The sequence below is a fragment of the Camelus ferus genome, chromosome 16, assembly GCF_009834535.1.
Source record: "Camelus ferus isolate YT-003-E chromosome 16, BCGSAC_Cfer_1.0, whole genome shotgun sequence".
Taxonomy (NCBI): Eukaryota; Metazoa; Chordata; class Mammalia; order Artiodactyla; family Camelidae; genus Camelus; species Camelus ferus.
Genome location: NC_045711.1, coordinates 35059379 through 35086309, shown reverse-complemented (window position 1 = coordinate 35086309; position 26931 = coordinate 35059379). Strand labels below are relative to the sequence as shown.

Here is a 26931-nt window from a genome sequence, read left to right as displayed (position 1 = left end):
ATACAGGTCTTAGCAGCTGTCCATTTCCATCCTCCAGCACACGTGTTCCATGTGTTCTTCCTGACTTTCTTTGTGACTGCTCTGTCCTCCACCTCAACAGCCAAAAATAATGCCTCCCCTGCCCCTCCCCTTCCAGTATTTCTCTTAACCAGCTTTGCATTACTAGCCTCCTACCCCTCACCCCTCACCCCCACTCTGCCAAGGACACCTCCAAGAGGGCAAGGACCCTGCTCTTCTGTTTCTGGCTGGCACTCATCATCATCCCGTGGGTAGAGCAGATCTTCAAGGTGTGTTTTATTTTTGCTTTTTGATTCATTTTTTAAAAATTTTCTTCATGAAGTTTCAAGGATGGATGAATGTAGAATAGTGCCCTGCCAGCCCAGCTAGTAAGTGCTTTTTTTTTTTTAATGGAGGTACGGAGAATTGAACCTGGGACCTTGTGCATGCCAAGCATGTGCTTTACCACTAAACTATATGCCCTTACCCCTAGTGTTTACTGAGGGCTTGAACAGGTCACATGATCCTGCAGAGCTTTCTGCCCTGCAGAGGTCACACAGGCACACAACACAATGCTGGCAAGCTGAGACAGTGCCTCAGGAAAACTGAATGGAGAACCAGGGAACGGAGGTAGAGACAAGGGGACATTCGTAAGGTGGCATTTTTTTAGAAATACTTTGTTCCACAAAACACTGGTCCTGTAGCGATGGTCCTCAAAGCCAAACCAAACCAAATCAAAAACAAACAGGAAAAGGGAAGCTTCTCTAAATTATGAACATGTAGTATCATCTATCTCCCTTTTAAAAGCTTTGATTTTAGCTTTGCGAAATCTGAGTTGAAGAAACTTGCTTAACTTTCTTGAACCCAGTGTTTTCTAAGTTTATTTGAATGGAGACTCTCCTCTCCTTCCCACCCAGCTGCCCATGCAGATTAAGTCCTGTAAAGAATGCACCAGGAAGGGGGAGGGGGTTTTGCTCAGTGGTAAGAGTGCGTGCTCAGCATGCATGGCGGTGTGGGCTCAATCCCCAGGACCCCCATTCCTGACCACTCCACACCCCAGGCCCCCCTCATTGTACATCATGGTCAAGAGCACAGTGAGAGGCCAGCTTGCCTGGGTTCAGATGCTACCACATACTCCCTGTGTGACCTTGGCAAGTTACTTTACCCCTCTGGCCTTCCGTTTCCTTTTTTAGAGGAAATAGTTGTAGCTACTGAATGATTACATTTGTAAGGCTCTTTGAAAAGTGCCTGGAGGTAGTGTTCTTTAAACAGGTGAGATATTATCGTTACCCACCACACCTGCCCTAATCCAGGTTTTGTACCATGTTTCATTAGGTTAATTCCTTTTCCTTGTTGCTTGATCAAAGACATAGTTACCACTTAGCTCTTCTGATTGGTTTTCTCTTCCCTCTCACTCACTTCCCATAACCAGTCACCCCACCCCCGCATATTCCACTGGATTTATAGTTTACCTCAGTGCGTGCTCAGGTAGAAGGGGGCAGTGGCTAACTGGCTCCTCCTGATTGTTGCTATGGGGGAATAGAGGCCTCATGGTGCAAAGTCTGACTTTTTGGGAAGTTTTTTTATTTAAAAAAACTTAAAAAAAATTTTTTAATGGAGGTACTAGACACTGAACCCAGGACCTCACACATGCTTAAGCACACAGTTTACCACTGAGCTACACCCCCAGCCCCGCAAAATCTGACTTTTTAAAAGAAGCTGGCAATTTGATTTTCATATGCAGTCTTCGGGGCTTTTGTTTTGTTTTTTAGGAAGAGTATGTGTAAGACAATCAGGTCATGCCTGTGAGCTTAGCGTAGCTAAGGTTGGCAGTTTGTAACTTCACTTCTCACCATTGCTCAAGACTAACTGCCATTCCCCATCCATCCATCTGTCCCCTCCACACCCCGACAGCTGCTCACAGGAAGCCAAACAAAGGTATTGGTGGAGTTAGGCGCCAGGCTTTGTATCCCAGCTCCAGTGTGCCCACTGTGTGACCTCGAATAGTAAGCTCCTGAGCTTCTCAGGCCTCAGGTTCTCACCTGTAGGTGAGAGTCAGTGATCGTACCTAGTGAGCCTTCTTGAGGGTTGAAGTGATTCACTTAGAGCGCTGAGTGGGGTCCAGCCTGTGATCAGCACTGACGCTCCCAGGAGCCTCTGCTCCCTTTCTTGGAGGACTCACAAGCCCGGTAAAGCCGCTCTCCTTTGCCTTCCAGGTGCAGTTTGGCCATGCTGGAGCTTGTGCCAACCAGGCTTCTGAAACCGCAGTAGCCAAGAACCAGGCTTTGAAGGAGGCGGGAGTGTTTGTGCCTCGGAGCTTTGATGAGCTGGGAGAAATCATCCAGTAAGTGGACCTTACAGAGGATGCCACCTCCCTGGCCCTTCCCAAACTCCTCCTGAGGACAGCCGCCTCTCTGAAATATAAATGTCCAATATTCCTGGTCCCTCTCAGAGGTCTAATGCAGCTCTACAGATGGTCCAAAATTCTTTCTTTCTTTTTGGCTTGCATTTTATTTTCTAGAAGCAGCAATTATAGGCCGTTCAGACTGGTGTTAAAACGTTCCGTTTCAGAGCCTACCTAACTGGCTGGCCATAAATGAGAGATGGGCATAGAAATGTTGAGAAGTGTCACCTCTGATTGATGGAGTTACTGGATAACCTGCTGTGTCTTCCCATTCCTCCTCTCTGGCCTTTCTTGGCTTCCACATGCAGTTTTTGCTAAAGCCCTATTCAGAGAAGAGAAGGGGCAGATCTTGGCCAGAACCTATTTCCATTTAATGCTCAGGAATCCAACTGGTCAGACAGAGTAAGCAGCTGACAGGAGGGGATACGGAGCTGGAAAACCTAAAGTTTGGGGTTTAGGTGGAGGAGCATTCTTGGGATGGCTTAGAAGAGCCCAGAAGAATGAAATCCACATGGATGCCTTTTCTCTTGCCCCTTTCCTGCCTCCCAGGTCTGTGTACGAGGACCTGGTGGCCAGAGGAGTCATCGTACCTGCCCAGGAGGTGCCGCCCCCAACGGTGCCCATGGACTACTCTTGGGCCAGGGTAGGTGCTGCATGTGTCCCTGACCACGTGGGCAAGGGAGACTTAGGCCCTTAGGTGGGGTGGGTATGAGTTGATGTGGCTCAAACCCCTGGATACCAGGCCTGCCCTACAAGTTAGAGCGACCACTTGCTCACTGCTCTGGGCTGCAAACCACGCCCCCTGGGAGCTTCTCTGAGGGCATCTGGAGCAACTGTGATGATTGACTCTTGGATTCCAGCCCTTGTGCTGGAGCTTGTGGGGCGGCCCCTTCTGACCAATGGGTAAGACAAATGCAGGGCCCAGGGGAGGGCAAGGGGCAGTGTGTATCTCCTGCAGCTGTGTGGCCTGACCTAGAAACGGAGGCTGGGACAGACAATGTCCCTTAGAGCTCTTTGCACCTGCTGAGGGATTTCAGGGTAGAAAGTCCACTCTGCCTACTTGTCTAAGGGAGGAACAGAACAGAGATGAAGAGCTAATTTTCTTAGTATAAGAGAACTCATAGAAATCAATTTTTAAAAGACCAGTAACCCATTAGAAAAATGGGTAGGAGATAATGCTTTCAACATGAAGACATGTCAACTTCACTCATTATAAAAGAAACCAAAGTAAAACCTGTGATACCAGTTTTCCCCTACAGGTCTGCAAAAACAAAAAAATTCTCTGAGGGGTTGTTTGTTTGGGTATGAGGAGGCTGGTGCGTTCATTCACTGTTGGTGAGAGTGGCGTTGGCACAACCTTTCTGACAGGCAGTTGGGTAACGTCAGTCACATTTAACAGGGCTCATACTTCATGGCCCAGCAATTCCACGTCTGGAAAGCTACTTCAAAAGAATTGCTTGCATATACACATAAACATGTTCAAGAATATTCTTCTGGTTGATGGTCATCAGTGGAGGAATGGCTAACTTGTAGGATTGTCATGTGAGGGGGTGCTGTGCAGCAGTTAGAATGAAGTAAAAAAAAAAGTGAAGTAGGTCTGTGTATGAGCTGACACGTATGGAGCTCAAGTTTGTTGAGTAAACAGCACATTATAGGACAGTGTTTCTATTGTGATCGTGAAAGGTGTAGGCACGCAAAACACCATTGTATAGTCTCCATGTGTCTATGTATGTGTATAAATAAAAATGGGGAAAGAAAGGTCCAAAAAGATGTCCACTAAACCAACCAATTGGAAGGCAGAAAACCACGATGAGGTGGAGGTCAAAGGCAACGTAACTTAATCTGTTCTATTTTGGATTTGTAAAAAGGAGAGTGTATTCATGTCATTTCTGTCATTAACACATAACTTAAAAGCATTTCTTAAAATTCAGAAGGGATGATTGAAGAACTGGGCTTGAACAGAGTTAGCCGATGATACCCCTGCTGTGCCTCAACTCTGGAAACGAAAGATTCAGGAGCTCTGTCCCCTCCACTGGGGAAGGGACGTGTTGAGGGGATCCTCCAGTCCCCCAGCCATGAGCCTCATTACATTTTGGTGGGGGACCAGCAGCTGTGTGTGGAGTATTTAAAATTTTCCCTTTGGATGCATTCTTCCATTTCTTAGCCAGGTGACCCGGGCCGGCTACTGAGCCTTGTTTTCCGCTGCTATAACACAAGGGACTGGTACTTTGTCGTGAGGTCTTGAGGTCGTGAGGTTAAAGTGAACCAGTGATGCCAGCAGGCTTAGTGCACTGCCTGGCCCCACAGATGCTCCGTTAAGACCAGAAATAGTGCTGATGCTGAGTGGGTGCTGTGGCACAGAGCTCCTACTTTCTACACCTGAAATAATCTAATAAAACAGCTTCTGCACTTCTTTCTTGGGAGAACTTTTCTTTGAGAGCTGTTGCTTGGTGGCCAGAATTAAAGACATTCCTGGGACACAGGTTCTGAGCACAGAGAGAAGGGCAGTCCTGGGAAAATCTCTGGTCACCATAGCCCTGCTTGCCTCTGCCCCCGTCTCTGCTCAGGAGCTGGGCTTGATCCGCAAACCTGCCTCGTTCATGACCAGCATCTGCGACGAGCGAGGCCAGGAGCTCATCTACGCGGGCATGCCCATCACAGAGGTCTTCAAGGAGGAGATGGGCATCGGCGGTGTCCTCGGCCTCCTCTGGTTCCAGAAAAGGTGAGGCGTGGAGGGCAGAAGGTGGTAGGGCCCTGTGACTCAGTTAATTTTCCTCTGTCAAGGGAGCAGAGGTGGGCAGCCTTGGGGAACATGTCCAGGGCCAGTCTTGATGGCCACAGATCAATTGAAGGGCCAGAGGAAAGAGGTACAGGCTGTTTTTAAGTCTTCCAAGGACAGAAAGGCCAGTCTTAACCAACAGAAGCAGATGACCTCATCGGGGATCTGGGATCAGCCCCTTTCCCTTGGGAACTTTTAAAGAAATGGGCCAGAGTGAATGCAGCCTCCTGAGAGAAAGGTAGAGGTTAGCACGGGAAGTCTGGACATGTCTGGTAGATTACAGAGCACAGGCCTGGTGGAGTTGCTAAACAGGCAGAGTTAAGCAGTCTCGTATCATATCCTCTGCAAATCTGTGTCCCATCAGCCTGCATGTGAAAAAAATTTGGTTTTCTCTGCAATTCCCAAGCTTAGCTCTCCCCTGGGATTGACATCAAGACAAGGAGACCGATGAGTTCACAGTCACAGAGCCCTGGTTTGGAATGGCCCTGGGCAGAAAGCCAGGTCAAAGTCTTGGTTTATGTCATGCCCTAACCAGGAGACAGATGGGTCTTGGTCCTGCTTTGGGCCCTTCCTGGGAGAAGTTCACAGGTTGTAACACCTGAGCAGGTCTCACTCTGTCTGCTCTGGCATCCCCAGCTCCAGACTTTGTGCTTAATCATCCGCTGGGAGGTTAATGGCTGTGCGTGTGAAAGGGACCTCTCTCCATCTGGCACCTGGAGGGTCGTATCCCCAGATAAGGTCACATCCTGTTGCAGCAACTTGCGCTAAAAACTGCCGCCTAAAGAAGCAATTTCAGACCCTGGTTGCTATCTCAACTTTATAAGCAGCATTTGACACCGGCAACACCCAGAGCAGCTCAGGAATCAGAAGGTTCTGCCGTGAAGATGTAAGATAGTATTAGACTTAGATTAGGAGGTTACTCTTCTGGAGTCCGAGTGACTTGTTCAAGGAGACGGGAGACAGATGGACCATGGCCTTGTGGATGTATCTCCTGTTCAGCAGCTCGCCTTTGTTCCAAGTCTCCTGTCCCTGCCCTTTACTCGCCCTCCTCCAGGTTGCCCAAGTACTCCTGCCAGTTCATTGAGATGTGCCTGATGGTGACGGCTGATCATGGGCCAGCCGTCTCTGGGGCTCACAACACCATCATCTGTGCTCGGGCCGGGAAGGACCTGGTTTCCAGCCTCACCTCGGGGCTGCTCACCATTGTGAGTACTGCCTTCCTGGGAGGCGAACAGTAGGGACACTGGGCTTTGGCATCACGCAGCTTGGCTACAGCAGGGTCTTCAGAGGGGCTATCGAATGTGGGACCCATGCTGGGGGCTGTTCGGGGCATGCCAGATTGGTCCGCAAAGCTGAAGGAGACACCTGCAGCTCTGGGTGACATGGGCTTGCTTCTTCTTTAGGGGGACCGGTTTGGGGGCGCCCTGGATGCAGCAGCTAAGATGTTCAGCAAGGCCTTTGACAGCGGCATCATCCCCATGGAGTTTGTGAACAAGATGAAGAAGGAAGGAAAACTGATCATGGGCATCGGCCACCGAGTGAAATCGGTGAGTCGTCGCTCTGCTTCAGGGCACTGGGTCTCCAGGGTGGTTTTTCCCATTATAAGACAGATTGCCCTTAAAAATTTTTTATCATGTTCAGTTGTGGTGTGAAAATATGATGAGCTGGAAACTTGGTCACTTTAGCTTCCCAAGTGAATCTTATAGCTATGAGAAAGGACCAAGGTCAGGGTTAAGGGGATGGATCAGTCACCGTAGCTTAGATAATGCTGCAGGAGGTGGTAACAAAACTCCAAAAATCTCAGTGGGTCAGAGCAGCAGAGGTTTGCTGCTTACTCACCCTCCATCCACTGGGGGCTGGCTGCGGCTGGGAGCAGCCCCTTTTGGGGAGGTGCTGGTCTTGTCAGGAGGAAAACAGCCATCACAGAACCACAAGAAAGCTCTCAAAGCTTCTGCTTGGAAGTTGCCCAGCTCCTGTTCTCACTCCCATTTTATTAGCCAAAGCAAGCCATGTGTTTAAGCCTGACCCCACTGGGGCAGGACGAGTGATAAAGTCAGAGGCCAAGGTAAATATTCTAAGCAGTTAATAGAGTCCCCCACAGGGCAGGTAGTCCTCTGTGTGTCCTGGTAGTGAGTTGTGTTTAGAAATCAAAGGGAACGAGAGAAGAGGTAGTGACAGCTGCTCCGGGACCTTCAGGGACAGCTCAGGCCCTTGGCTCCGCAGCTCCAGAAACCACATTCACTCTACTGGTCTAGGCGGGGTGTATGACTCACATTAAAACAAGAGGGTTATGTGTGTGATCTGGGCATCGCAGTGCTGGGTCAGCTCAGGGTAGATCCAGAGGCGGCTTGATGACAAGGACTGAACCAGGGACAGCTTTCGTTCTTAGGGACATTCCATCTGGGCTTCGCAGAACCTGGCCCAGCCACCCCCAGCTCCCAGGCCGACAGTGCACGTGCAGCACAGGGCGTCTTTCCGAGCTAGGTCAGGGCTGCGCTGCCACACATGGTCTTTGGGTGCCTTCCTTCCTGGAGTTCATACTGACCTCACATGTCTTGGCCAAGGGGTGTTGGGACTTGGTGGGCGCCTAAACCATCTCAGTCCCCTGCTGACAGATGATCACTTAGTGTGGGTCCCTAAACAGAGGGTTCATCTCTACTCATTGCAGGTCCAGAGGTTTACCAGGAATTTCAGGAGTGCTTTGCTGCCCCACTGCCAATATGTGCTTGCTTAGTTAAAAACTAAGAACCTTGTAGAACTTGCTTACAGGTTTACTAGGTCACTGAGCTGGTGGGCAGCAGGGCTAGCGGCCGGAACCTCAGGCTTCCTGTTGGAGAGTGGGGCCCCAGTCCCCTGCTGCTTAGGACTGTAGGACCCTTGGCTAACTGACCTAACATCTTTGTGTCTCGGGTGGTTTTGAGGCTGGAATAAGATATGGGAGGACTTCAGAAACCTTACGCCCTACAGCAGCGTCGTAATCCATGCTACATGGACAGCAGTGTTAGAGTGGGTTCCTCTATAACTTTGCGTCACATCCTAGATAAACAACCCAGACATGCGAGTGCAGATCCTCAAAGATTACGTCAGACAGCACTTCCCTGCTACCCCCCTGCTCGACTACGCGCTGGAGGTAGAGAAGATTACCACCTCAAAGGTAAAAAAGAAAATGTCCCTAATCCCCGTATCAGAGCTTTGGGTGAATTTCTTGGGGGAAGTGAGAGTCAGGTTACATTTTGACCGTGTAGCTAAAATCAAACCTGGTTTTCTGGGAAATGTTGTTTCAGTTGCTTTAAGTTCGACTGACATATACTAAGTGTTAACGTGGGGCTGGGTCCTTTGCTAGACGCTGGGAATTAAGTAAGACATAGGCTCTCCTAATCAGCGGGGATATTTTGGTGGGAGGTTTGTAAATGGTGGTCAGGAGTTCACAGTAATAGTTGTAGTAGTAACAGTGGAAAATTACGAGAGAAAAAAATGAGTAATAATGATAAATGCTTTGAATTTTTTGCCTTCCCAGAAACCGAATCTTATCCTGAATGTAGACGGTTTAATTGGAGTTGCGTTTGTAGACATGCTCAGAAACTGCGGGTCCTTTACTCGGTGAGCTTGCAGTGGTTTTCTTCTTCCTAACATTTGCTGATTCTTCTTTCTGTTTCCTCCCAACTCTAAAAGCAATACATGCTCCTTTTAGAGGATTTAGAAAATGTGGAGAAGTATAGAGAAGAAAACAAGAATGGCCTCTCCTCCTACCAACCAGAACACCTCTCTTTTCTACTTTGAATCCAGAGAGAGCCAGCTCCTCGTTCCTGGGCAGAAAACTGTACTGTCTGTGGGAGGAGGGCAGTCATGTGAGCCATTTAAAAACTACAAGTGAATTGTGTGTTGCAGGGAGGAAGCTGATGAATATATTGACATTGGAGCCCTCAATGGCATCTTTGTGCTGGGAAGGAGTATGGGCTTCATTGGTGAGTTGGTAGTAAGGGGTCTTTGTTTTTTGGGTTTTGGTTTTGTTTTATTTTATCCCACAGTTCAGATATACCAGCTACCTACGTGGCCAGTTTCTATCAAAGAGATGTCACGTTGTCTTAATCATTGTTCCTAATCCTTCCTCTCATACTTCAACTTCCCCTTTATTTTTATCTTTGTTCCTTTGTTCTTGGAAATGAGTTTGATTGCTAGCCTTGGAGAACAGAATGAAGTCAAATAGTTGCTGTTTTACCAAGACTGGCATCTACTTGTGGGCTGGAGCTGGGTGTACTTCCTCCTTTCTTTTTGTATTAGTAGGATTTCCCTTCCTTATCTCCTCCCCTGACCAAAACTTAACAAACTCACCAACTCTTAACAAAAAGCTGCATTTGCTGCATTTTAGGCCACTATCTCGATCAGAAGAGGCTGAAGCAGGGGCTGTATCGTCACCCATGGGATGATATTTCATATGTTCTCCCGGAACACATGAGCATGTAATGGAGCCAGGAACCCTATCACAGTAACGAGAAGATGAGAACTCCTCCCCCGGGGAGACAGCCGCAGACAGCTGGCACTGGAGCTTCCTTAAAGGACAGAATGTAAACAGGCACCGAAAACTAACACCCGCAGGCTAACACCATTCAGTCTACACAAAGAAGCTTAATATTTTTTTTTATAAGCATAGAAATAAGAACCCAGCCAATACTTGTGACGTTTGCTCTGCTACCCACTGTATTTATTATATGGAAGCATCTAAGTGCAGTCCAAAGTGTTTTTCCTCCTTGTAGGGCTTTATGATACTGCTTTCTTTTTTCCATTAGTTAAAAAAAAAAATGTTTTTCCCTGGGAAGAAGGGGATGACACTTTTAAGACTTCAAGATACTCTCCATTTAAAGGACCCTAATATCTTGTTTTTCCATTTCCGTTTTCTTCCTCATATAACCTGAAGAGCATTGTATTAATCTGATTTTTTTTTTTTTAGGATCTTTTTGTATATTGTGCGTTGAGTTTGTTTGGTATCCCCCTGAAATGTTCCATGTTGCAGACCAATGTCTGCTTATGTTAGGGGGATGGGACCATCTGCATCCTTACCAGTGTTACAAAATATGTGGAGCAGTAATTTAACATGTAAAGTTGTAACATACGTATGTTTAAAATGGAAGCGCAAAGTAAAAAGCTGTGAAATGTCTTGTGTGTTACGGTGTCTATTTATGCAGCTGACTTGTCTGTTTATTACTGACTCTTTTCCATCCAGTTTGCATCTGTAATCCAGAAAGGTTCTGGGCAGCTGCCACCTCAGTTGCTCCTCTGTATTATCATAGTTTGGTTTAAATAAACTATATAGTAACAATGAAGACATACTGCTGTCTCATGTCATCCATTTCCTTTTATCTGCATCCCTTTGAACTATATTTTCTAATAGTTTTACTACATGTGGTTTTTTAAATGTTCATCCACCTCTTAAAAAAACACTATCTTCAAAAAATAAAAACAAAACAAAACAAAACCCACTATCTTCTGCCCTAAATCTGCACTTCCCATATCTCAGTGAATGGGAACCAAAGTTTTACCTTGATACTCAAATCAAAAGCCCAGGAGGCATCCTTTTCTTCACTTCTCTATCTGGTTGCAAGTCCTGTGGATTTATCCTCTAATTTTAGCCCTCTGATCTATCCATACCTGGCCTGCCAACTTAGTGCCCCTAGTTCCACTTTTGTCCCCTTAACAGTCCATTCTCCATGTAGCCGCCAGCGGTATTTTAAAACAGGCATCTAATTGAGTCACTCCTTTGCTTAAAACCCCAAACAAGTTTTTATTCATCTTTTTACCAAGTATGTGTGTACAGTAACTATGGACCAAACACAGTAAAACACTTGACAAGCATCTTATTTCTCACAGCGATCTTCCAATGTAGAGAGTATCCCGTTTTTAGGAGATAAATCAGTTCAGAGATAGTAATTTGTTCACCCTCATCCTCTTAGCTGGGGCTCAGTCTCTCTTTTTCAAGTTTTACTCCAAAGCCATTCTAAACATTTAAATAAAAATCCAATGTTGCCACCGAAGACACTAACCATGGGTGATGGTCTAAGGTGGTTTTTATTTTATAAAACGACCAGGAAGAGCATGCTACTCTCTAAGGGGGAGGAAACAGTGAACCTCCCGCAGGCATGCGGATGGCTGGCCTCCGGAGGAGGTGATCGTAACTGGGGAGCGGTAACGTTGAACCTTACCAAAGACCAGCGCATTAGGGCGGGCGCGGGGCAGCGCGTGCGCAGACCCAGCGGCCGGCCGGCCGGCCGGCTCCGCCCGGAGCTCACTATTTATTCCCAGAATCCCACGGTGTCGCACCCGAACCGCCAGACCGTTCCGAGACTGCGGAGTCGAGCGCGGCAGCGTCAAGATGGCGGCGGCGGCAGTGGCGGCGGCGGCGGCGGCGGCTGCTGCTGCGTCTCTTCAGGTGCTGGAGATGGAGAGCATGGAGACGGCCGCCGCCGGCTCAGCTGGGCTGGCCGCCGAAGTCAGAGGCAGTGGCACGGTGGACTTCGGGCATGGGCCGGGCTTGTCTGCAATGGAGGCGAGCGGCGGCGATCCGGGCCCGGAGGCCGAGGATTTCGAATGTAGTTCTCACTGCTCGGAGCTGTCGTGGCGGCAGAACGAGCAACGGCGCCAGGGCCTCTTCTGCGACATTACCTTGTGCTTCGGCGGTGCGGGAGGCCGCGAGTTCCGGGCCCACCGCTCGGTGCTGGCGGCCGCCACCGAGTACTTTACGCCCCTGCTCTCGGGCCAGTTCTCCGAGTCCCGCTCGGGCCGGGTGGAGATGCGCAAGTGGAGCTCCGAGCCCGGGCCCGAACCCGACACGGTGGAAGCCGTTATCGAATACATGTACACCGGGCGCATCCGCGTCAGCACGGGCAGTGTGCACGAAGTGCTGGAGTTGGCCGACAGGTAGGCGGCGGAGGGCGGGGAGGTTAAGATGCTCGCCGAACGCCGGCCGCGTACAGGGAGGCCGCGGAAGGCGGAGAGGGCAGTGCCCGGGGGGGGGGGGGGCTCGAGTAGCCCTGACGAAGTGCATTCGTTTGATATTTACTGAGAGCCTGCTGTGTGCTGTGGGGAGACCACTGCTCTGGGCACTGAGGAGGCAGCCAGCCAGTCCGTCTAGGTCACCCCGCTCTTAAGAAGGGAGCTCAGATTCCAGGTGGAGGGACAAAGGCAATGAAAAAGTCTGCATGTAATAAATGCTGTGTTGACATTAAAAAGATGAAAGGATAGTGATTGCTTAGAGGAAAGACCTTTATGAGGAGGTGACATTTAAACCGATCTCCAAACAGCCAAGGAGAACTGGCCATGCAAAGATGGGGAATGACCATTCCTGGCAACTAGCGCAGAGGCCCTCAGGCAGGATGCTGTTTGGCTTAGACAAGAACTGAAAAAGGAAAATATAGTGAACCTGTATCTAGTAGGTGAAGGGCAGAAGAGTGTGTGAAATGCGTTGGAAAAAGGAGTTTGGATTTTAGTGGATGATGGGAAGCCGGGTAATGAAATGATCTGATTTAAATATTTTAAAAGATGATTCTGCTACTGTGGAAGATGGATTGTAGAGAGCAGGGGTGGATGCTCCCGGGACTGGTTAGGAGGCAGGTGAATGCACTTTGGAAATGGGGAGGAGTCTGTTTAGGCAGTATTAAGTTACAGATTCGTTTTTTGAACAAATACTTATTAAGTGCCTGTTACACATCAGATCAGACACTGGGTTCTAAGCTGCGGGGGATTCAGCAGTGGACAAAATAGATAAAAGTCCCTTTCCTCGTGTGCTTGCATTGGTGGATGGACAATAAATAAGTAAGATAGTGTGTTGGATATGATGGCATTAGCTGAAAAATAAAGCATGGTAGGATATACAGAAAATGGGTGTAGAGGAGCTGTTCTTTTTTTAATTGGATGGATAGAGAAAACCTCGTGAGGAAGAAGATATTTTGCAAAGAACCGAAGGAGGTGAGGTAAAGGGTGTTTCCTTTAGGGTACACAGGTGCAAAGACTGTGAGGTGGAGCTGGTCTGGATATTAGAGGATAGCAGGAGGCCAGTGTGGTTGGATCAAAGGATGCAGGGTAAGAGGAGTCGGAGAGACCTGGGGATGGATCCAGATCCCCCAGGGCCTTGTCGGCCTGTGGAAGGACTTGAGCTCTAACTCTGAATGAGATGGGAAAGTTTGGGGTAGAGGAATGATGCAGTCTAATTTGGAGAATTCTGTGTTGAGAAAAAGGATGGGCTGGTGAGGAAGGGGCTGCAAGGGCAGAAGCAGAGACTAGTTCAGGACATTGCTGCAGTGGTGGTGGAGGCTTGGATTGAGGAGAGAGACGTAAAGGTGATGGCAAAGTGCATCAATTTTAGATCTGTTTTGAAGGTAGAGGAGATGGATTTGCTGATGGATTTGATGTGAGGTGTGAGAGAAAAGACTGCCAGTTTTTTGACCCAAGCAGTTGGAAAGATGGAGTTGTTCATTGTTCATTAAGATATAGAAGACTGCAGGAAAGCATTTGAGAGGAGGATCAGGAGTTTGGTTTTTTGGTCCAGGAGATATCTTAGTAGGCAGTTGGACAGAACAGCATGGGGAGCTAGAGACTGGAAGGAAATTAGCAGGTTAGGTGGTAATTAAAGCCATGGGACTGGATGAAATTATTTAGGAAAAGAGTGTAGATAGAAAAGAGAAGGAGCAGGACTGAGCCCTAGGGTTCTCCAGAATGTTACAGAGGAACCAGCAGAGGAGACTGATCCCATGGAAGCCTAGAAAAAGCTTCAAGGAGAGAGGAGCCAGTCGTGTCAACTCTGTCATCCATAAGTGGTCAATGGATTCAGTGATAATAGAGGTTCTTGATGACATTGACAAGAGCCATTTAGGTCTGGCTGTAAAGAGCATCAGAAAAATGATGCACATAGACATGTTTGGGGAGGAGTCCAAGGAGGTCTCTTCCCCACCCCATCCTCCAGATAGGAGAAACTGGAGCATGTTTACGTGTTGATGAAAAATGCATCAGTGAATGAGAAAAAATTGATGTTACAGGACCAAAGCCCTTGAAACCAAGAAAGGGATAGAATCTATATTAAAAAGAGAGAGGTTAGACTGGGAAGGCAGAGTATAGGGTACAGCTGCAGGCAGATTGGATGGCAGGAAAATGAAGTTTCTGCCTGATTGCTTCTGTTTTCTCAAAGCATGAGGCTGGGTCATCTATTAGAAGGTGGGGTGTGGCAGGTAGATACAGGTCTGAGAGAGGGAAATTTGTTGAATGAAAATGGATAGAGAAGGGTCATTGCACTCACTCAAGCTGCATCTGCTCTGTCATGTGAGCTTGTGTTCTTCCAGACTTGCCCCTGCTTTATTGGGGAGTTGGGGTGAAGGAGAGGAGAGAACACCCCATTTTACTTAAAACTAACTTCTCTCCGTATGTCAGTTGCTGAGCAGCTGCCTCATGTTAGGCACTGCACCCATCACGTCCAGTCTCACCCATCAGCTCCAAGGCAGGATTCCTCTCCCTACCTACTGCCCCACCTCCCGCCATATCCTCTGTCTGTTGATCATGCCCACCTAGCAGGGCACTAAAGAAATAATAGAAAGTGCCCAGCAATGATGCCTGTCACATGGCACATGCCTAGTATACGATAGCTATTATTTTCAGAGAAATGTTTCCAAACACCTGTTCAAGAGAATATGTGTTGGGTTACCTGTAGTTCCTGCCTAAAATAGGAGCTCCGAGGAGGGGGTGGGGCAGCCCAAGAATGAGTGACCCAGCACCCAGACGTGTTCAAGAGCTGCCAGAGCTTTCACTCTATCTTGTCTTTGTCTGAGATGGTATGTTCCCTGAAGAGAGTGAAGGGAGCCAGCCTTGAAATTCACCCTTTTGTCATAGTAAGCACAGTAATCATAATAGCAAATGTTTACTGTAGTGAGAGGAGCCTGGACTGATGAAATCATTCTTACATTGTTTAATGTTCTCAGTTCTGGGGACTTAAACTCTCTTTAAAGCAATGGTCTCAAATTGGTCACCCTCAAGGGCTGAATTCTGCCAGATTAACTATATGTGGGCAGGCAATTTCTAGTCAGCTACATGGCAAACCACTTTCTTTTTTAACATGGACCATCCTACACATGTTTTCTGTTGTTATTTTATTTCCTGGCTTCTTCAGATGTTTGACTTAGCCTTGCCACCCTGCTTCAATGAGAAGAACCCAGTTTAGGTCAAAGCCCCTGAGCACTACGCCTGCCCCCAGCTCTGGGCTACTCTGGGAGAAAGTTTTCGGGAAGAGAAGATTAAAACCTCTGACACAAAGCCTGCACTGCCATTCCCTTTGAGATCTGATCAAACAGCCTCCCAGGAGTCATAGTTCCTATACCATGTATTGATGCTTTAAAAAGTCTTTTCACTGAGACCAGCCTGATTGAAGAAGAGGCTGGTTGCTGGCAAGGGATTAGGGCAGGATGGCAGAGAGAAGTTTGGATTGAGATTTGCCTTTGCCAAGGGTAAATTAAAGTGGAAATAAAATATGGGACTACTGTACTTTGTTAAAGGATATATTCTGAAAAGCCTTATGTAACTAAAAACTCCATTTTGTATGTATTGTATGTATTTAGTTTAACATATAATTACATACAGACTGTATAATGGAAATAATTAAAATATATAAAATGTATAATTAAAATATATAAAGATGATTTTATATATGCTTTTAAACATACTTTTCAGCACAATCCTTTTTAACTTGGATTCACACTTTTTTTTCAGGTGGTGTACATGACGTGAGATGAAGCTTATTACCATTTCCATCTGTATAATTCAGATACTCTCAGCATGTAACCACATAAAATATGCACATCTGAAAATTAATCCCTTTTCTTTTTCTTGATTTTAGGTTCCTATTAATTCGTTTAAAAGAATTTTGTGGAGAATTTCTCAAGAAAAAACTTCATCTCTCTAATTGTGTGGCCATCCATAGCTTAGCTCACATGTATACCCTGAGCCAACTTGCTCTGAAAGCTGCAGATATGATACGGAGAAATTTCCACAAAGTAATTCAGGATGAGGAATTTTATACTTTACCTTTCCACCTCATTCGAGACTGGCTGTCAGACTTGGAGATTACGGTTGACTCTGAAGAGGTTCTGTTTGAAACAGTTTTAAAGTGGGTTCAGAGAAATGCTGAAGAGAGAGAGAGATACTTTGAAGAACTTTTTAAATTGCTCCGATTGTCCCAGATGAAACCTACTTACCTTACTCGTCATGTCAAACCAGAGAGGCTGGTGGCCAATAATGAAGTTTGTGTCAAGTTAGTGGCCGATGCAGTGGAGAGGCATGCTCTGAGAGCTGAGAATATACAGTCTGGCACGTTCCAGCATCCTGCTTCTCATGTTTCTTTGTTACCTCGCTATGGGCAGAACATGGATGTGATCATGGTTATAGGAGGCGTGTCAGAAGGAGGAGACTATTTAAGTGAATGTGTGGGATATTTTGTCGATGAGGACAGATGGGTAAACCTACCCCATATTCATAATCACCTTGATGGACATGCTGTTGCAGTAACAGAATCCTATGTGTATGTTGCTGGGTCAATGGAACCAGGATTTGCTAAAACTGTGGAAAGATATAACCCAAATTTGAATACGTGGGAACATGTTTGTAGTCTGATGACAAGGAAGCATTCTTTTGGGCTGACAGAAGTCAAAGGGAAGCTCTACAGCATTGGAGGACATGGCAACTTTAGTCCTGGTTTTAAAGATGTGACTGTTTATAATCCCGAGCTTGATAAATGGCACAACTTGGAATCGGCACCAAAGATTCTTCGAGATGTTAAAGCACTAGCTATTGAAGACCGGTTTGTGTACATTGCTGCCCGCACTCCTGTGGACCGGGACACTGAAGATGGATTAAAGGCTGTCATTACTTGCTATGATACAGAGACTCGACAGTGGCAAGATGTGGAATCTTTGCCACTTATTGACAATTACTGCTTTTTCCAAATGTCCGTGGTCAATTCAAACTTTTACCAGACAGCCTCATGCTGTCCCAAGAGTTATTCGATAGAAAATGAAGAGGCAGTAAGAAAAATTGCCAGCCAAGTTTCCGATGAGATCCTTGAAAGCTTACCTCCAGAAGTCCTAAGCATCGAAGGAGCAGCCATTTGCTATTACAAAGATGATGTTTTCATTATTGGGGGCTGGAAAAACAGTGATGATATTGACAAACAGTATCGGAAAGAAGCCTACCGATACTGTGCTGAGAGAAAGAGGTGGATGCTTCTTCCTCCCATGCCACAGCCTCGTTGTAGAGCCACTGCCTGCCACGTGAGAATCCCATACCGGTACTTGCATGGCACTCAGAGATACCCTATGCCTCAAAACTTAATGTGGCAGAAGGACCGGATCAGACAGATGCAGGAAATACATCGGCATGCCCTAAACATGCGGCGAGTGCCAAGCTCTCAGATAGAATGCTAGGTTCTCTAATACATGCAGCTTAAAACAGTTATACCTGTTTCATGAGGCTGAAGATGTTACATGACTGTTACATGAAAAATTACGTCGATAACTTATTTTCTACATGAACCGATTATCACCCCGTATAAAGGAAGTCTCTTTAAAAACTGAAGAATGGGAAAATCAATTCAATATGTGGTAATTGTTGTTGGTTTGCAGTCTTGATCCGTCTTTGGTTTGTGTGTATGTGCTAGCTAAATAAGATCTTATTAAAGAGAAGTTGAAAAACCAGGTGTAGTTACTTGGCTGTTTTTCTGCCAACAGTTTATAACTCCTTTGTCTTAGGGATTTATGTTTTGAACATGCTTTAAGCACCAGTTTTATTTGCACATTTTATTTTGATAATCTTCATTTTTTCCTGAATGGTTAGTTTTGACAAGATCAGAATTTATGCATTAAGCCCTCATCTGCAGGAGGTGTGTGCAATAGTGAGATTGAAATTTGAAGGGAAAAAAGCACAATATTTCAGCAAGATGGTTTCAGAATGTTTGCATTGATAGTTTGTTTTATTTATCTAGAGATGCTATTTTGTTATTTCTTGAAGAGATGATTGATGAGAAATTTGTGATTGGGTCATGCATTTTTTGAGTGTTTTTAATTTCTTTAGCAACTGTGTTATAAAATACTTCAAGCCATCACTCTGAGATAATGGTGGTTGGCAAAAGTATTGATCTTTAGTTGATGGATTGAATACAGAGGAAGTTATACCTGTGGAATTTGTTTTTCTAGGAAGAAAAGTATTATTAGTCGAGAATAAGAAATCAAAGGCATTGAACAATTTAAAGACACTTTTTCAGGAGTTGCGAGCTTATTTGAGGATAAGTTAGTGTAAATAATGCCTGTGACAATCGACACTCAATGCCTTCAGTTTTAAATTTTGCTCTAATGCATATTGTATAGAATCCTCATCATTCCTTTCTAAAACTTTTTTCAAAATGGGAAGAAAGTAACAATTTAGAGAAATGTTGCTAAAGAGAAGCCTTATTATTTCTCAGCCCAGATTATTATGTTTTATCCAGTTGCCCTAGACTTTCATTGGAACTTTGCGTGAGCCTAGAATACCACATTTGGGTGCATAATTATGGCTCTTAAAAATTTATCACTATGGTTATCTTTTATTTATTTTTATGCATTCTTCTGCTCCCCTTACCTGCTCCCAAGCTTTGTGCAAATTAGCACTTGGGTTGACTTTTAGCACTCACTTAACATAACAGACTCCTGCTCTGACGGTTTGGGTCCAGTATACTTCTCTTGTTTCTTTCAGAATGTCTACCTTCTTAGGCACTCTGGAATACAATTCTAGAAGTTGAATTCCAAGTGCAATGGTTTTGTTTTGTTTTTTCCCTAGTCCATTGTAGTTAATCTTATAAGATGGATCAAACATCAAAAGGAAAAGGCACAACCAGGAGTTCTGGTGCTCAGTATGCTATTAGGCTATTAATGTTTAGCCCTTGGAATCTATACTAAGAACTTATCTGAAATTGCTAAATTGGTGTCCCTGCCTAGGACAAAGTTTTTCAATAAATGTGTTGGAAATCTGCTTTCAAACCATTTTAATTTAGGCCAGGATAGGGGTGGGCAAGTCTACTTCTGTATGAGGATATATTGTCCTATGTTACATCTACCGTTTTCTTAATTTCCATGTATTTGTAGTTATTTTAATAAAAGCCATTAGCTTTTGAGAAGTGCTAATTCTTAGTTGTGAGAGGTCTATGCAAGTAAGACAGAAAAGTTCATTGAATGAAGTTCTCAGTTCTCTCTGAAAGACTACACTAGCAAACTTCCTTTCTTGGTGGTGCTGAAATAATTTAGTCGCTCATTGTGGTGCCAGTTTCTCTCCAGAAGGGTGTGTTGTAAGGTTTTCGATTGACTTTTTTTTTTTTGTCTCAGAGTTGTCTTCTGAGATAGTCATTACTAAGTTATTTGTAGGGTTGTCTTTTTTTCACATGATGTGGCAGAAGTCATAACTCGTAAGATTTAGGTATAATCTGGTTTTGAAAACATGATTGAAACTGTTGTTTTTTAACTCAGCAGGCAGCCTAGGCCATGGCTGAAAAGAAAGGGTAAGTCCTTCCTTGCATGATGATGTGTGCAGGGTTCCTGACTACTGAATTCCTAATTTCAATATTTGAATTTACATGTGTGATTTCACATCAATAACTTGTGTTTCTGGAGTATCCTAACTAACTTGTTAATAAGGAAAGAAACCAGATTTGCTTAAATCTGTTCAAGGCTGACATTCTGAAATTCTCAACTGGAAATAACTTCCCAGAGCATTTGGAAAGGTTCTGATTATGATGACCAGCCTAAAACGGCTCTCTGGGAAATAAATTTCCTTTCTGATGGAAACTTAAAGATTGTGTTTGGTAATTGGAACAGTTAAAAATATAGCTTTAAAAAGACAGCTTAATGTGTATTCAAGGAAACCTATTTTTTTTGCTTTTGTTTTTGTTTTGTAGAAGGAAAAGAGGAATTGATTATACCAAAAAGTAATAACTATACATAACTTTGAGTGAGGCTGCTTATATCTTAGAATGGATATCCTTTAACTATACCTACCCCACGACAGTTTAAAAAAAAAATCAGTGTATATATTGAGAATGTCAGTCATGAGCTTAGTGTTTAAGTGATACATCTCACTTGCAGTTGTTTGCATGATTGGTCTTGTGTATCTTGATACCCAACTTTGCTTTTGCTGTGCCAATTCTAAACTGTACTGCTAAAAAAAAAATCTCAAAATTCACTGATACTGGTTTCGTCTTGATCGCTTGGATCTGTATAGTATTTCTGGGACCAAAAATATTTTGAAATCTTTTTTTATGTTTGAAGCTGGAAAGATAGTGTTTATGGAAGATTGGTGTGCTTTTGTATGTTAAACTCTTCAGGCTGTTGGTAAGGCAGTCTCTAGGGCACACTTTTTTCCTCTATATTTCTTGACTAGCATAGCATGTGGTATGTTTAAGTACTTCATTCTCTGCTTCATAATTCTACACTACACTATACTCCAGGTAGACAGGTAGGATAAATTATACATTTTAGTTACTTGGCCCAATCAAGCATAACCAAAAGGATGTTTTTTGTACTTGTCTCAAATTAAGCTTAAATAAAAAGGGTATATCAGCCACATTTCATGTCTTTTCCAAATATGTAGAATTGTGAAGCAAGTTCTCTGCCTACACTAGAAAAATGGGGTGTTTTATAGGTTGCCATTTAACTGTAGAATATTTGAGAAACAATTCAGACTCTCCTTTCTTAGCTGTTAAACATTTTGGCACAGTTCATCACTCCAGTTTGTTACTTTCTTGAGAATAGTCCATTTTTATTTTTGTTTTAATGCTTACATTATAATATGTTTTGGTCATTGGAAATAAAACAGCTCATAGTCGAGTGATGTACTACAATAACAGTAACGTAATATAGTAGTCATTCTGCTTCAAGGAATTTAATCAGATAGCCAAATAACTGCTCTTTGTTGATTACCTTTGTAGGACTTTTGTCTTACTCTCTATGACCATTACTGCAAATATCTGACAGTGAAGCACATATGATAGAGCACTTGTTAGCTCGATCCTCCTGCATAATGCACTCGTGAAAAGTAGTGCTCACTACATGGTTGAAGATCTGATGATCCACGTACTATGGCTCATTGAGTTACTTGTAAAATAAATATTTAGTTCAAGTTCATACAGTCAGTTTTCTGGACTAGCAGTATTGAGCCCCTACTCTACTACAAGTGTAACTTGATGCTCTCCCTTTAAGTCAGAGGAGATGTAGAATTTAGGACACTTTGAGACATTACGTTGTAAAATAGCTTGCTTTATGTTCCTAAAGCTGTCTTGTTCTGTGTTAAAGCTACTAATCGTCTCAATGTAAGTTTTAAATAAATGTATTTCTTTAGAACTGATTTGCACTGTGATTTTTCCTTTTTAAACTATGCATCATTGAATATAATTGCTTTCTTCCTCCCATCTCACTCCCTTCAGTCATCCAACCCTTGGCTCCCTTAAGTTGAACATTTTCCAGTACTCTTACAAGTTTAAACACTGCATTTATTTAAAAAAAGAATTAATTCTTATTGCTTAGACTTTTTATTAGCTAAATGAAGAGGCTCATACAGGTAGGGTACTTGTCGAAGCGGAGTACTTTACTTCATCTCGCAGTGCTAATCCTGTGAAGTTGTCCCGTCTAGCTGCGTATTCCCCAACGTTGGCCAGCCCTGGTACCACACAGCAGCTTAGAGCACTTCGGTATATGCTCATGTCATGAGCATCATACCACTCGTCGGTCTTTTCATCATAGCACTCAACGTTAAAGGTGGTGGTAAAGCCATTAAAGCCACCCACCACAAACAAGAGGTCGTCTACCACCTCGATGCCAAAATTGCTACGAGGATTAAACATAGTGGGGATCGTGCGCCAAGTGTTAGCCACTGGGCTATAGGCTTCTGCACTCCTAAGTCGGTTAGCTCCGTCAAAGCCGCCTACCTGTGGACAGCAGAGGAAACGGCTGGCTGTTAACCATCACTTCTGTTCACTGAGGATGCCCTCTTTGGGGGGCAGGGAAACTAGTGATTTCATACCTCCCTTTTCCACTATCTTCCATGGGAGAAAAGCTTTCAAATTATTACCAATGGTAATTGTAAACTTCTTTGCTAATAGAAAATCTAGGGCTATTATTTTTGTTGTACAAAGACTCACTGCATATACGTGTTCTCCATAAGCAATTACGCCTATTCCACTCCTCCTGCTTCTCATGGGTGCTATGACTGTCCACTGATTACTCTCAGTGTTGTACACTTCTGCTGTAAACAGGCATTCATTTCCATTAAACCCACCACATATGTAGACCTGTGTGAAGAGAGTTCCAAGATTATTAAAACTGTTACTCCTGGGGAGTAGAAAGGGTATGAATGCGGTAGTAAGGTGAGGGACGTTTCTGTTGCGTCTGCAATCTGAGTTTCTTTTTTCCTCATGTACAAGCATTGCTTTTTAGTAAGTAAAATCACAGAAAGCGGGGAGGGTGTAGCTCATTGGTAGGGTGTGTGCTCAGCATGCACGAGGTCCTGGGTTCAATCCCCAGTACCTTTGTTATAAATAAATAAGTAAACCTAATTACCTCCCCCCACCAAAAAATAAGTAAGAATCACAAAAGATAGTTACAAAGGGCCACTTAGTCATTCGATGGAGGAGTTAGTATTACAGAGTAGATACTGCCATTTCTGTTTTCCATCCACCCCTAAAAACCATTATTTCTGGGCCTGTTTGCTTTCACATTCCCTAAAGCTGCTTCCCTTGCCATCCGGCATCTTACCTTTCCATAGAGTGTTGTGGCACTTGCATCACTCCTCTGTTCGTGCATGGGAGCAATGAGTGTCCATTGATTGGTCTCTGGCTCATAACGTTCAGCAGTGTTGAGACGCACGTAGCCATCAAATCCTCCCATGGCGTAAATAAAATTGCTGAGGACTGTCACGCTGACATAGCAACGTCTGGAGTGCATCGGGGCCACCTGGTGCCAAGTTTTCTTGACTGGGTCAAAACGCTTAACACTATTGAAATAGTCTACGCTATCGAACCCCCCAATGATATAAACATAGCCTTTCAGATAGGCTGCCCCATGGTAGGCACGGGGACTCTCTTCCTCACAAGTGACATTCACCCATCTGTCTGCCCGAGCATCATATGCCTCAATGGCATTGGTGGGGCTCCCACCACTCCAGCCACCAATTGCAAATAGGATGGCGTAGGGCAGGCGGGGCCTGGTGAGTGGGTTGGTGAAGTCAGAATTTGAAGGTCCGTTCATGTTTAGGTCATACATGGCCTTCAGGGCATTAATGATGACTGGTTTGCATTCCTCACTGTCTTTGACATAGTCATTCATCTTAACATTGTTCATGAAGTATTCAGCATGCATTAGGGCCAGGCGAACCTAAGAAGGAAATAGAGAAAGTCATTCAGATGAGGTGAGGGTTCTGGAAAATCCATGTCCTTAAGACCACAGTTTTACTGTCTGCCTCTGAATTGCAGTAGGGTCATGTTTTGTTTTGTTTTTGTAAATTTACAACTCACAGTTGAAATATTTATTTTTTGGAGGTGGTATACATTTGGATGCTGAGAATGAGCTAATAGAAGCTACCTCAAATGGTCACAGAGCACGGCCATTCCTTGGCCACTGGACAGGATTATTAGACCAGAAAAAGCTGTGGTCATCATTCAGAGGTTGGATACCTATGTCTCTGTATGCGAAATAACATGAATTGGCACCAAATGGCTACAATTGAGTGCAAAACTCATAGTCTGGTTTCTAGTCCAACCCCTGTCTCAGTTAGGGAAACCCACAGAAGGGGAAGGGTAAAAGGAAGACTAAAATTCCTTTGAAGGCCTGCCCTCTCCTTCCCCCACTACCAGGAAGAATTTTAGTCAAAGAGAATACAACTAGGGTAGAAGGAACTAGTTATGCAGGGGCAAAGAAAATTGCAAAATTCCAGAGAATAGCAGGAGACGCCTTCTCTATGTGTACATATCTAAGTGTATGGACGTGTAACTACAGCCCTGGAATCTGTCAGAATATCTGAGTCTGGCTCTTGGGACAATCCCTCTGGGATAAATGAATCAAAAGTGAACAATTAAGCGTCCCACAAAAAAATGACTAAATGACCTTGGGAAGCAAAACTGAAATATGCTGCTTCCTATTTTGGGGGTCATGAGAAATCCATTTTAAAATGGCCTCAAATACAGCATCTTCTTGTTTGACGTTGAGCTCATCTTTCTCAATGATATCCTTAAGTTCAGTGACTGAGAGCTCTAAAAACTCTGCTGAGACCTTCACCATCTCCTCAAAGTTGTGCAGTATGAACATGTAGGCCTTCTGCCTCAGCTCAGGGCAGTAGTAGTAGTCTGTGAACTTGCAGATGCCGATACAATTATCCAAACACAGCTCCGACTTGAGGAACTCACAGCAACCCCTGACAATACCCATGATGTTAAATTGGTCTGCAGCAGCCAGCAGCTTCTCCACGTTGTCAGGTGTGATGGGGACGGTCCGGGTGTACGCATATTCAATAATTAACTTCATCATGTCGGGGGAAATGCCAGGGATGTTGTATACCTTCTTTTCAGTGTTGTTCCAGCCACTTGTAAACAAAGCTCTGGAAAAAAGAAAAAAGTGAGCAGTCACTGAAACATTTCTCTCCAGTTTGCCACGCTGTCCCCCACATTTTCTTGTTGCAGACAGTTTGGCCATTTTCCAAATAGCACACAGTGAATACACTGGAAATAAACTGGTGTGAGGAAGGGGAGGGGGAGGGCTGGCTTTATACAGTGGGCAAGAGAACCTTTCCAAGAACTTTGACTTTTGTCCTTTTTATTCCTATCTTCATGATAAGTAGGCCTTTTCCCCATTTTCTGGATGGAGAAATTGGAACCCACAGCTGGAGAAAGACCCAGGTCTCATCTGTCTCAGCCCATTGCCCACCAAATGCTACTTTGCTTAAGGAAATTAAACTTGAGCAAATACACTTTTTAAACAAGTATATTCAGTCAGCACACATCCAGAGCCTGATCACTTCTCACCTCATATTGCTACCTTCTTGGTGCAGGCCACCACCATCTCTTGCCTAGATTATTGGGTGTCACCTCCTAACTGATCTCCCTGCTTCTGCCTTTGACACCTCCAGAGTTTATAGTCTTCTCCCAGCCACCAGAGTGAGCCTTATGAGTTTATGCTCCTCGGCTACTCAGAACCTTCCACTGACTTCCCTCGTTCCTCAGAGTAAAATACAAAGTCCTTACCAGGGACTACAAAAGTCCTCTGAGATCTGGACCAGGAATACCTCTCTGACCATATTCCTTCTGGCTTTCTCGCTTTGTTCCAATCCTGCTGGCTTTGCCCCACAGCTACCTATTGGGCTCTGCTATGGAGCTAGGTACTTTTCTAGGTGTCATACGAGACAGTCCCTGGCCTAATATATTTTTTGCTTCATTGTTTCTAGGAGGTTTAAGGGATTATGGGCTCTGAGACCAAATTCTCTAGAGAAGAGGTCTGCAAACCTACAGCCCCTGGGCCAAATTCAGCCTACCTCGTTTTTATACTGCCCATGAGCTAAGAAAGGTTTTTACATTTTTTAAAGGGAGGGAAAAATCAAAAGATTTTGTGACACCTGGAAATTACAATAAATTCAAATGTCAGAGTCCATAAGTAATTTTATTGGCACACAGCCATGCCCTTTCATTTAGCATTGTCCATGGCTGCCTTCCCACTACGAAGGCAGAGTGAAGTTGTCGCAACAGAGACTATATGGCCTGCAAAGCTTAAAGTAGTCATTTTTTCTTTTTGTATACCGTGCTCTAGGGATAGTTGAAAGAGAATTTTTAGCAACAGGTGGGATGCATTTATCATATCTTCATTGGAACTGAGTACTCAAACATTTTCAGCTCATGAACAAAATAGCTCTTAACTTCCTAGGTTCCAATGATTTGGGCTCAAACTCCCTTTTTCTTCTAATAAATACTTCCTTTGTTCTTTCCTCTCATCCCCCTTCCCATCCTCTCAATCCTTGTTAATTTATCACTCTGTTTAAGATAGTCTCAGACAGGGACTTAAGGAGTGGCTGAAGTGGCACTGTCATCTAGGTTTAAGTAGGAAATCCAGTACAGGTGTCCACCCTTCCCAAAGTTTGGTTTATATGAAAGTCAAAGAGAAAAAGCACCCGGCCCACCAATAGTTGATTGAAATCCAGTTGAAAACCAGAGAGAGAGAAGCTTTGGCACAGGCTGTACCTCTACAGAAGACAAAAGAGCCAGCCTACAGGATCCCAGGGCTTTGACATTGTCCCTAAGCTTAAGATAACAGTGTAGGAAACATAAAATGAATCAAAAGGGCTCAGAATGAGCCCAGTTCCCCCATTGGCTTAGTTCAGCAACCCTGTTATACCTAAAGTAGGAACTGCAGCTACAGAGGATGTTCTTGTGGGCATTGAACTCAAAGCCATTGACCTTGATGACCACGTCACAGAGCTTGCCCTCCAGCCTAAGCTCGTTGAATATCTCACAAGTCATCGCACTCATCTTCCTTTCCATGTGAGGCTGGTGGAAACGTGTGGAGGCCGCGGCGCTCTCCATCTCCATGGCACCCTGGGACCAGTGGGGAGAGGCTACTCTCCTAGGGTGTCGGGGAGTGTTGTGGGGGGCCCCTTTAGCCAGCTGTCACTCCTTTTCCCTACTACATCTTTCATATAGGGCCTGTCAGGCAGCCAAAGTTCC

At 44.7% G+C, this 26931-nt stretch overlaps 3 protein-coding genes across 8 annotated transcripts in view; 2 read left to right on the top strand and 1 right to left on the bottom strand.

The window, feature by feature from the left end:
* ACLY (ATP citrate lyase) overlaps positions 1–10507 on the top strand; it is a 39777-nt gene extending 29270 nt beyond the window's left edge. For 4 of the 5 annotated variants that reach the window (XM_014558073.2, XM_032457192.1, XM_006183319.3 and 1 more), the window contains 9 exons: positions 2214–2341; positions 2951–3044; positions 4969–5123; positions 6235–6385; positions 6584–6727; positions 8221–8334; positions 8698–8780; positions 9069–9145; positions 9550–10501. In XM_014558073.2, coding sequence (XP_014413559.1) covers positions 2214–2341; positions 2951–3044; positions 4969–5123; positions 6235–6385; positions 6584–6727; positions 8221–8334; positions 8698–8780; positions 9069–9145; positions 9550–9644 — 1041 coding nt within the window. In that variant the 3' untranslated portion in view covers positions 9645–10501. Of the gene's footprint in view, positions 1–2213; positions 2342–2950; positions 3045–4968; positions 5124–6234; positions 6386–6583; positions 6728–8220; positions 8335–8697; positions 8781–9068; positions 9146–9549 lie in introns of all 5 variants that reach the window. The other variant, XM_014558070.2, reaches the window with a different exon arrangement.
* An 807-nt stretch (positions 10508–11314) lies between these two features.
* On the top strand, positions 11315–21575 carry KLHL11 (kelch like family member 11). 2 transcript variants are annotated; one of them, XR_004311695.1, is made up of 3 exons: positions 11315–12092; positions 16051–17809; positions 19703–21575. XR_004311695.1 is itself a non-coding variant. In XM_032457191.1 (2 exons), exons 1-2 carry the CDS (start codon positions 11548–11550, stop codon positions 17630–17632), a joined length of 2127 nt encoding a protein of 708 aa, XP_032313082.1. In that variant the 5' UTR covers positions 11315–11547; the 3' UTR covers positions 17633–21575. The 2 variants fall into 2 exon arrangements, 1 of the variants encoding a protein (XP_032313082.1); XM_032457191.1 differs by having other exon boundaries at positions 16051–21575.
* Positions 21576–21743: 168 nt separating this feature from the next.
* Positions 21744–26931, bottom strand: KLHL10 (kelch like family member 10). Its single transcript, XM_006183316.2, has 5 exons — positions 26603–26931; positions 24329–24818; positions 22982–23599; positions 22369–22518; positions 21744–22155 (listed from the first exon to the last, which is right to left on the bottom strand). The coding sequence occupies exons 1-5, from the start codon at positions 26794–26796 to the stop codon at positions 21781–21783; spliced, it is 1827 nt and encodes a 608-aa protein (XP_006183378.1). The 5' UTR covers positions 26797–26931; the 3' UTR covers positions 21744–21780.